This window comes from Nymphaea colorata, chromosome 2, assembly GCF_008831285.2.
Source record: "Nymphaea colorata isolate Beijing-Zhang1983 chromosome 2, ASM883128v2, whole genome shotgun sequence".
NCBI classification, from domain to species: domain Eukaryota; kingdom Viridiplantae; phylum Streptophyta; class Magnoliopsida; order Nymphaeales; family Nymphaeaceae; genus Nymphaea; species Nymphaea colorata.
This window is the reverse complement of record NC_045139.1, coordinates 3,696,275-3,707,459: the sequence shown is the minus strand read 5'-3', so window position 1 is coordinate 3,707,459 and position 11,185 is coordinate 3,696,275. Positions and strand designations below refer to the sequence as shown.

Below are 11,185 nucleotides of genomic sequence, written 5' to 3'. Positions count from 1 at the left end.
TGAGACGACCTTTGAGCAAAATAAGGAAGTGATCGAGTTAATAAAATAAGAGAAATTTCTTTAGTTCCTTTTTTTTTTCATTTAAACAGGTGGTTAAATAAAAGAAATCTAATGTTAAGGGAGTCTTTTCAGAAAACTTATTAACATAATCTATAAATAATTTTTTAAATATTATAACTTTACTACATAATCAAATTTGTGACAATTATAGGTTACTAAATTACTAACTAAAACGTGTGGATGGCTTATTTCCCCGCCTAGTGTTTCAGCCAACCATTTGACACTAATTCCCATATTAATAATACAGATAAAATGCAATCTGGTAAGAGTCGGATGTAGGATTGCTTTCCTTGCCATTATAATTAATCATGTTCAATAATTAGCCAAAGGTGAGGTAAGGCATGACGCTTAATTAGTGTGCACTAGTTAGGATAATCAACAATTGGTACAACTGCCACACATCCCATCCACTCTACGATTAAGAAAAACACAAAAAACTATCTAACTTTTAGACTAATAATAAATTAGCACTCAACTTTAAGCACCGACAAATAGGTACTCAACTTTTAAAAGAAATTCCCTAGAAACTGCTTTCGGATTAAAGCTATTAAAGTAAGAAGATAATGCTACATCTAACTCTGTCAAACGTGAGCATGAATGTTAGAAGCCGGCTTTGCCTAAAGTTTGAGAGAGAGAGATGTCAATGCAAATCTATGAATTATATTTGTGTTTGTTTTAAATCGGAGATCTTTAGGCTTTCAAATTTTTATGAATTTAAAATCGGACCTTCTTCATCCGACCTTAAATTCAAGGTTTTTAACATGTATTAAATTCATGTTACTGGGATCTTTAATTTGTTTAACTAGGATCGCCCAAAATACACCTTTAATGCAGCCTAAGTCTGAAATATGAGAGGAGAGAGTGAGGACAGACGGGAATGAGGGCTTCGTTTGATGGTGAAGTCGTTATGTCCTTATTAATTAATTTACAAAACAACCCATGTTTTTACCATAATTTGTATATTTTCAGAAAACTGATTGTACCATGAGGCTTGTGACCTTTACGCTGAAGCTTTAAGAAGTTTGCATGGTTTAAATTTTAAAATGAGGGTTTTTAAAGGATATGTCAAATACGCTTTGCTCGGTTTACAACAAAACTCGCATTTTTACACTCTTTTACTTTTAAATGGTATTTTCTACATCTGAATCTACTTTATGCTCTGCTTAGTGATCCTGCTTTTGGACAAGCTTGTTTTAGAAAGACAAATTTAATTAGTTGTTGAAATAAATTTAAATATGAGTCCAACTTGTTAGGAAAACATATTTTGGATTTTTAAGAGTAGATCTCGATTTATGCTTGGTCAGGGAGTTGGCAAGCATGGATGAAGAGAATGCAGAGTCGAAGAAGGAGAGAGAGAGAAATGTGTTTTACTGAAAAATCCGTCCAGCGAGCGAGAGCCTTTTAACATGCAAAGGTAACTTAAAAAGAACAACCAAAAAAAACTAAAAACTTTCTGAACTTGGTGAACTCGACTTGAGGTTGACTTATTTAAAAGTTAATCGAGTCGAGCTCAGTTCAAATATATGTCCAAAATGTAAAACGATTCGAGTTCTAGTTGTAAGAACTGGACTCGGCTGGACTACATAACGAATACCGAAATATAATGAGAGTAGCAATCAACGAGCTGAGTAGAAATTAAACGAGTTAAACCAATTAAAGAGGAATATGAGAAAATCAAGATTACTATTCAATCTTTCTCCAAGATCCTTTTGTTCTCCATTTATTTTGCAAACAACTTCAAGAAAATAAGGCAATTAACAGTTTTTTTTAACCGACCCAGATTTGGCTGCCTAACTTGATAAGCTGGATTTAGCACCTTCAAATTGATGGCAGTCAACAGATAAGCTGGAGTAGTTTCAATAATTTAATGGTCAGAATCTGTCCAACCCTGTATTGCCTAGGACAAAGTTTCACCTATTTCGCTACCTCTTTCACTATTTGGCTGTACAGCAGTGGAGCTAGAAATTTCCTGTTAAGAGGCGCTCTTTAATCTAAGTTTCAAACATTAAGGTGCACGTATATGTAAAAGTAGTAGGAAAAGAAGTATCAATGTGCAAGTAAAATAATATTGCATCATTTTGACATCGAAGGCCAATGTATCATAATTGGGAACAGAAAAGTTCGCTGTGTATATAACGTTATAATGTCTGATAAGGAGAAAAACGTTACAATAGCAAAGAAACTGGTCGAAGCAACAATAAGAGGAAACGGGCCGTTGATTGAGGAAAGGGAGATAGAAAGAAGGGGAAGGAAAAGTAGGGAGATTAATCGTCTGAGAACTATTTGTAATATAAAGAGAGAGAGAAAAGGGTTATTGATTTGTTGGTTCCATCATCGAGCTGCTTCTGTCGATCAGCTTTTTCTTAATTCACTTTTTTGATCGGTTTAAGTTGAGAACTGGAATTAGAATTGGGACTCTTCGATTGCCTTTTTCCCCCCCTTTTTTTTTGTTCTTCGTTTTCCTGCTTCGTAATACCGGCGGGGAGAGTTGTGGTGGATTTCCGGCTGCCCAGTCCCTCTTTCTTCTTTGGTGTTTTCTCAGATTTGGATGCGTTTTACTAACAATTGTCTAACCAATTATTGAAACATTGTTTGTATGTTTACGTGACCAAACCAGAACGACGTTTTTTACCAAAATATGAGGGAGAAATCTAGTTATTCACACCCTTAGGGTCGTTTGATAACCGTAAATTTGACATCAAGGTCATTGAGAATGTCAGATCCATGGATCAAAAGTCACGCCCTTCCAACTGATCTCAAATATGAGGTTCTTCGCCATAAAAATGAGGATCTCAAATCTTACTTTCCAAGTTAGAAGTAAAATCAGTGTTTCTTTACATTGTAAACCCACACGAAAGGGATCTTAGATCAGCCCATAAAATTTTCACAAAATCCAGTGTTGACCATCATTCAAACATGCCTTGAATAACATTTTAGAGGCAAAATGTCTAAAACGGGGTTTAACCCTAATAATGAAAAGAAAAAATGTCATTGTTGAGCGACGGTCATATAAATTATTGCTACTATTGGATGATTTAGTATGGTAAAATAGGTGGCGGATTGTTCTCTTTAACAAAAGCATAAAGGATATAATCATCATAAGACAAGTACATTTGTGACATAGGTATGCATGGGATATGGAATGTACGGAATCAAAGTTCCATGGAACTGGCTGGACTTGAGTTCAACGGAGCTCAAAGTCAAGTTTTCTTAGAGTCAACCTTGAGCTGGCCCAACTTGAGCTCGACTCTGCTTGTGTGTGGATAACCCTAGGGCCAAGTAGGAAGGCTGACATCCTGATGAAACAATCTTCCATAACAATTGAAGAGTTGGGAAGGGATTGGTTACATAATTGAAGAAGGTAAATGATATATTTATGCATATTGAAGTGTTATCGTATGCCGATAAACGTGAGTAGCATGTTAAGCAAGCAGTCTGCAAGGCAAACATGAGTACAACGGCCATGTGAGACTCGCCTCCTTTCGAGAGTGGTGATCTTCTCGTACTTTGAGAAAACCAGCGTAGTATGTTAAGCAAGCAGTTCACAAGCGAAACATGAGTACGAGGGCCATGTGGGCTCGCCTCCTTCTGGACCTAATGAGTTCGAGAGTGATGATCATCTCGCACTCAGAAGAAGCCAGCTTTGCCGCTTTCATCAAGCCGATGGAGTTTTTCCTAAGGTGTTGTCTTAATCTGTACATCATTTGAAACAAAGTTTATTTCCTATGGTGAACGTATTTGCAAATGTTAGGCGGTCGTGCAGAATATTTCCAAAGTTGAGTCCGTTTTTAAAGGATACTCAAAACTTGAAGGCACTTTTATAATTTTTTTTTTCATTTTCATCAATTCCTTCCTATCTTTTATTTTCTTTAATTTCTAACATAGAAACAATTTCTTTGCATAGTTTTTTTTTTTTTTTTAATTTTTAAGTTTACGATGTGGTCCAGGGAGGAGCAGAACTTCCAATTTCCTACTCCTTTCCTTCTTTAATTTCCTCTAATTCATAAATGAAGTTTTATATTGAGAACTTTACGTTTGTGTTCTACCCTTTTACTAACAATCTAAAATGTGGTTGGTCAAGGAGTAAAGCTTACAAACTTGTTTTATTTTTTATTTCATTTTTAATGCAAACATAAAGGTCTTATAATTTTTCAACAAAAGCAATATTTCTTACCCAAAGTGTGAAATATATAAAAGTGGTGTTAACTTAAGGACGATAAACTTTATGTAATTCAGCTTTCTTATCCAATATATACTACATCCAAACTACAATTTTTTTCTCAAATGAACAGAAATTTAATCAAAGCTTATATATATATATATACATTCAATAATTTCTAAGACAAAGTATATTGTTTATTAAATAATTGGCAAGTTTTCCTCTTTGACTGCTCTTTGTTGGCGAGCATAATGTAGCACTTTTCATTTTTGTTTGCATCGTGACTAGCCTTTTCCAAGTGAAAAATTTCCATCTTCAAATGCATTATTATCCAGAAAATAGACCATCAAATCCATCTAAATGGAACAAGATAAAGAAGGATGAACCAGTCTCGGACATAAATCTAACATCTAATTCATTTTCTTCTTTGAAATAGTGGCAAACTTAATTCATAGAATATTGTGGAATTTGTGGCAGAAATGAGGGTTGTTCATGGAGCCAAGCAACGTCATATTAATCCACCCAAATTTCAAGCCTGAAAACAGAAGTGACGGAAAAAGTAGTCTTTCTCTTAGGAAGTCTTTGAAAATGAAACAATTTAAAATGAACCAGCCAGCAACTAAGCAACTGCCCCCAGTAAGATTCTACTCTAGAGGTTCTCGCTCTGACTAATATGAAATGGCAGCTTTAAAAATGTTAGGGATTTTAAATTTTGTAGGCCAGGTACACCTTCAAGTTCATCACATCTGTCAAGATTCAAAGTCCTTAGATCTTTTAGGCTTGAAATATCTGCAACCTGTCTCAAATCGGTACACTCAGAGGCATCAAGAATGATCAAAGATGACGGAAGTTGTGGCAGACAGAGAAGACTCCAACAGCCACTGACGTTAAGGGTCCTTAGATGGTTTAGTTGCACCACAGAACTAGGAATCTCAAACAATGCACAGTCGCAAAGGATGAGTTTTCTTAGGGCTGCCAAATCCCCTAAATCTTTTGGCAATTCATAAAGCTGATAGGATCCTCCAAGGTCAAGGGTTTGAAGGGAACTCAAGTTACTGATACTACTGGATAGTTTTTCCATTGCCCCTGTAATTCTCAGGTATTCGAGCTTCCCAAACCTCCAAACTGACATGGGAATTTGATCAAAAGTCCATGGAAAATCAATCACCAGCTTCACTAGGTTCGGCATGAGTGAGAAATCCTGAGATGCCATATAAACATCACTACAACATATGATCTCTAGGACCTTCAGTTTCTTGAAGACCTACAGAATAAAATTTTTTTGCTACAGTCAGAGAAATGGAATGCAAATAAGCACTAATTTAGAGATATATATATATATATATATATATATATATATATATATATATATGTGTTGACCTCTTGTACATGAGTTGGGTTGTGCTCGAACTCGGTCAGCTTGACTTTGCTCGACTGATATCTTGCCCACCTCGAGTCAACCTGTACAAGGTTAGCTTGACCTTGAGTCAATAGACTCTCAATTCTAGCTCGACTTGCTTAAGCTCACGTTTACCAACTCTTTATTGGACTTGACCACTTTCCTTGGTTTTACTTTTGAAAATTACAAAAAAAAAAAAAAAAAAAAAAACTAGATTGAAGGACTTTTATTGAGTTTGGTCGAGTGGTTGTACAACCCTACTCTTACCTCTTGATGCTTATTGCCTGCACTGGTCACGTCTTCCTTACCCAGACTTATCATGTCACATTCGTGCAGTTGGAGGACAAAAGTTTCTCAAGGATGCCTCCGTCTTCGAATATCCAGCTATCCACATCACACCTTTCCATCCGTAGCCATCTAAGAGTCTTCAAAGGCTGTAGGCTTTTGTGATTGACAGTGCAATTTCTAAGATGGAGCACCCTTAGATCACCCATTGCTTCAATCGGTATAGTCCTTGAATGCAAACTAAAGTCGGAATGAAGACCTTCGATCCACCAGTCCTGTACATAAAGTGAGCGAAAGCATTACTGTCGATCAATTATGAAGGTCTAAAATAATTATTTCAAAATTATCAGAGTTAACAAATTCATCAACCAACAAATTTATTTAAGAAATCTGTTCTTCCAAATTTATTAGACCTACAGGAAACTCATCAACTTACAAATATATTTTAAGAAATTTGTTTGTTTGTGTATAGTTTCTAATTACTCACTATTTTCACATGCTTCACAAATGAGGTTTCTTTTTCTTTTTTTTTTTCTAAGAACCAAAAGTACGTCTATGCACTTCTACAGTTCATTCACTTGTATATTTTCTTAAGGTACTATGCATTTTATTAAAAGTTCATTCAATAAATTTAACTCAAAGACTAATACATGCAAAAAAGTAGAAGTTGATACTAAAATAAAATAAGGCGTAGGCAGAATTGGTCAATTAATTATGAGGCAACAGAGGGATTAAGCGAAGGAGACAGCAGTAAGCCGCGTAATTTCAACTGCAAAATAAGAAATGTTTGACTTACCAGACCCACCTTTTTGGCCTTGACCAGGCCTAAGGTAATCGGTAATCTCATGCAGATTAGGGTCCCAAATACTTTGAAAATGTGAAATAGAATTTGTCAGGAACAATTTCATACGTACCTCCCAATCAGGAAAGGCCACCAGTAAACCATTCTCGATCCAAAATTTGAGTTCACCACTTTCAACCATCGATCTGCACATATCTCGAATTTCGTCATTCATTCTGAACCTGCCTATCTCATCGATGCTTATAAGAGCCCTTTGCTGAAGAACTTTTATTGCATCAGTTGGAGAATACCCACAATCCTCCCACACATAAGTTGCATACTCCTTTTCACACCCAATTAGACGACATATTATGTCAAAAAATATTTGTAGTTGATTAGGATGTAGAGCATCCATGCTTACTTTAAGTACCTTATCTATACCTTCATTCGGAGCACTTGATAATTTTTCCAACATGCTTTTCCATTCTTCTTTGGTTCTCATACTCGAAAGGAGTGAGCCAAGTACCGCAAGACCTAATGGCAGTCCTCCCACAAATTCTGTCACCTTCCTTGCTAATTCAACAATCTCAGCTGTTGGTTGCTTACCTTTAAATGCATAGTAACTAAGGAACCGAAGTGATTGCATGTTGTTTAGCTCATGGGCAAAATAAATGTTGTCCTCCTTCCCTCCAAAACTGATGAGGTCTTTTTGGTCTTTTGCAAGGACAATTATCTTGCTTCCTTTACCAAACAAATCTCGATCGATTGTTTCGCGACTTTGAAAGTTGTCAAGTCCATCAACATCATCAAAGACTATGAGCACCCTTTGTCCTAGAAACTGCCATTTCCTTTCCTCGAAGGCCCGAACATAAGGGATGAAGGCACTGTCAACAAAGTCATGAGAAAGCTGGTCATATATGGCTTTTGCAATTGTCGTCTTCCCCATTCCACTTTGTCCACAGATTCCAACCATGCAAACATTGTCTCCATCTTTCTCCAACATTCTTATCACATCCTTTACACCAAACGAGGGGGGTGTTATTCTGAATGTAACTGAGTTTAGCATGCTTGAAATTCGATTGCATATGACGGTAATAAGTTCTTCCATGTACCTGAAGTGAAAAGTAAATAGTGGAGAGCACATCATAGCCAATGGGAATTGAGAACGAATGAAAAGGAAATGCATGTATTATGACAAGCTAAACTAGGTTTTCATATCCCTTATCCTAAGATTAAGTAAATATCTTTGCTTTACAATAGAGAATTTTCTCAACATTCTTTGTGAATATTCTTTTTATCATTACCACTAAGAACATTAATGAAACATGAAACTCACTTTCTCAACACTCTCACTCTCTCTCTCTCTCTCTCTGTGTGTGTGTGACACACACACCAAATGATGGATAGTGCAACCGGTCCAGCTGGGTAACATGCTATATGCATGTCCTTAGTTCAATTATTGGAGAATACCTACCATTTTTTAGGCTGATATAGCTGCGTCTTAGGCCCCATTCTCCACTGCTCTCCTTTCTCTCCTTCTCCATCACCATGAGTAAGTTGTTAATTTATTCTAGAAAATTGCTTTTGCAGGTTTTTTAAAGATGAATTATTGTTTATTAATTCAAGGGTGAACTTGTCTATACACTTACAAATAGGCAGCCTTCTCCCAATCAACTAGCCGTGGGCAACATGAATGAATTTAAATTAGAATAATTAAGAAAATGTAGTGAGTTTGAACTCTTTTTGAGAGGGTCGGGGATATATATATATATATATATATATATATATATATATATATATATATATATATATATATATATATATATATATATATATATATATATATATATATATACATATATCCGAAACAAAGTTGCATTAAGCTAGAATAACCACCATCTAAGTAGTATTTTGCACAAAGATCTCAGTAAATGTTCTCTTGCACCCATGTATACACCTACACATTATTTATTTTTTGCATCCAAAAAATCAGTAAAAAGTAATTTATTGAAATAATAAAATATATCAAGCTAGCATGACATCTATTGGGACTGAGGGAGTGCACAGGAATTTTTTTTTTTTGCTTCTCGGTGAAGTTTCATTGTCCACGTATGCTCATGAAATCAAACAACCAAAGAATATCACCTGGTGTTGCTGCTACAAACTTTCAAATTTATGGAAAAAGTTGTCTTTGAAATTTCACTCTACAAAACTTTCACCGCCCTGTTGAAATTTCAATGGTGAAGGTTGACACCAGGCCATAAAATGCCAGAAGGTACGTGTATGTAAACCCCACCAAGACAAACGTGAACATTGACTTGACATGGGAAGCAGAAATGACTTCATAACATTGTCTTGAAAAATGTGACATGACCTAGATTTCTTCATTGTTTAACCAACTAAATTGTATTTAGTTTCTTATCATGTAAAATACATACATATCCTCAATTATCTTAAATATTATGATAGATAATTGAAAATTATTTTTGCAAGATATGTGGAACAATGTGTAGGGGAAGCACAGAGGGAAATGAACCTGCTTGTTTTGTAGATAAATTGGTGATGGCATCGTCTAACAACAACTTCCAATGCTTTTCTCCAATCTTCTACAATCTCTCTTCGATCTTCATTTTTGTGACGCGAGAAATATGTTCCAAACTCTTCCTTTTGATCTCTGATATCTAAAGGACGGACTTGAAAGTATACAGGTATGATAAACTTTCTAAATTCTACCATCTTGGCAACCGACTTAAGGTGCCACTTTGACTGAGGAAAGCGCTTCGAGAAGATGGGTATGCAGATGGCCGATCTTTCAATGCAGTTAAGCAAATATTCTTCCCCTTTACTTTCAGCATCTTCACCTTTAAATATGCAGATGCCATGCTGTTGTAGGGCCTTGTATAGGTTGTTTATAAATTTGGTAGGAATATCCTCTTCTACATATCTGAACAATACATCAAACTCAAATGTAAAATATTCAGCTGACAACATTGATGGCAATGGCTGGTTTTGCTCGGCAGAGATCCTCCTTGAATTTGTTATATTCTCACCAACAGGAATCACTTCTGAATAATTTCTGGTCCATCTGCGGGCACTTCTAAGCAGAATATCAACCCTTATTAGAGGGAAGTTATCGACCGTAGACACACATATTGAACAAGGCCGATAGAGCTCAGGGCAAATGTTTATATCATCGTATTCTGAAGAAGAAACAGTATAGCACCAACTGCATTGCCCACTGATGTCGTTGTCAACGTCACGATAACCGCTAAATATAGTCTCATAGATTACTAGATTGTCTTCCATATCCTTAACGCAGACCTTAATGTAAATATTAGGTAGACTGCCAGATTTGCTGCCATCCCCATAACAATGCAACTGCTGTAGAAGCAATGGGTTACTTGGTGAATCAAGTGGAACTATAAAAGAGAAATTTTCATCCTCAGTCAGAGTTTTACTTGCGGAAGCGCTTAACTCCTCTAAATGTCTAAAAGTCTTTCCCTGCAATGATTTCTTATTAGCATGAATGTGTCTACTAAAAATATATGTGAAAGAGAGAGAGAGAGAGAGAGACCTTAAACAGGCTGCTCATCAATGTAAAGTTGATCTTTTCACATCCATCCATGTCTAATAGTTCCATGGATTCCAAATGTTGAAACCCATGAACAGCTTTCAACAGCTTGCATCCTTGCAGAATTAATGTCTTTAAAGATGACGGCAGCGGAGGAAGAGATTGAAGCCTTCGACAACCTTGTAAATTGAGTTCCTCAAGTTTGGAAAGGTTAGCAATGGAACGTCGATGCATCTGGGGTAGTTCTTCGACAGCTTGACAATTTCTCATACTTAAGGTGGTCAAATTCTCAAGGCGACAAATTGATTCGTGAACCTCACGAAGCTTTCTGCAGTCATCAAGGAATAACTTTTCGAGTTTAGGGGTACAAGCAAAATCAGGTGTGGCTTCGATATACCAACAATTAGAGACATCAAGAACTTTCAACCTGTCCACCTTTTCAACAACATTAATTTCAGTAAGATGATAATATAATTAATATTTAAGAAAGAAAAGGTTCAGCAGTTTTTGTCGAAAATACTACCTTATTTTTCAATGTTAATTTATAAATGCTGCTTTGAGATAAGTCAAGTATCGCAAGCTTTTTAAAAGATGTGCGGTCACATGTCATTGACTCCAGCTCGCAGCCTCTCCATTGTAGCCATTTCAGTCTTTTAGGAAAATGATCAATCTTAGTTTCCAAGAAATTAACAAAGTTGAGATGAAGCAGCCTTAGTTTAGGCATATCCACAAATACTTTAGTGGTCAAATTGGTTTCAGTACATTCCGCTTCCATGTTTAGAACCACGCCTTCAACTTTTCCCTTTTCCTGGGAAATAAAAAAAGGTGAAATTAATCACAATATTTTGCCCAATATGAAGATCAATTTATTTTTGCCAAAAAAAAAAAAAACGCTAGACGTACAAACTTAGAATTGTAAAAAATCAACAA

General features: G+C 35.9%; 1 protein-coding gene across 1 annotated transcript; it reads right to left on the bottom strand.

Moving 5' to 3' along the window:
* Window positions 1-4,868: 4,868 nt before the first annotated feature.
* LOC116246687 (TMV resistance protein N-like) lies at window positions 4,869-10,489 on the bottom strand. Its single transcript, XM_031618506.2, has 4 exons — window positions 10,259-10,489; window positions 9,221-10,185; window positions 6,818-7,796; window positions 4,869-5,483 (listed from the first exon to the last, which is right to left on the bottom strand). The coding sequence occupies exons 1-4, from the start codon at window positions 10,487-10,489 to the stop codon at window positions 4,869-4,871; spliced, it is 2,790 nt and encodes a 929-aa protein (XP_031474366.2).
* Window positions 10,490-11,185: the final 696 nt, after the last annotated feature.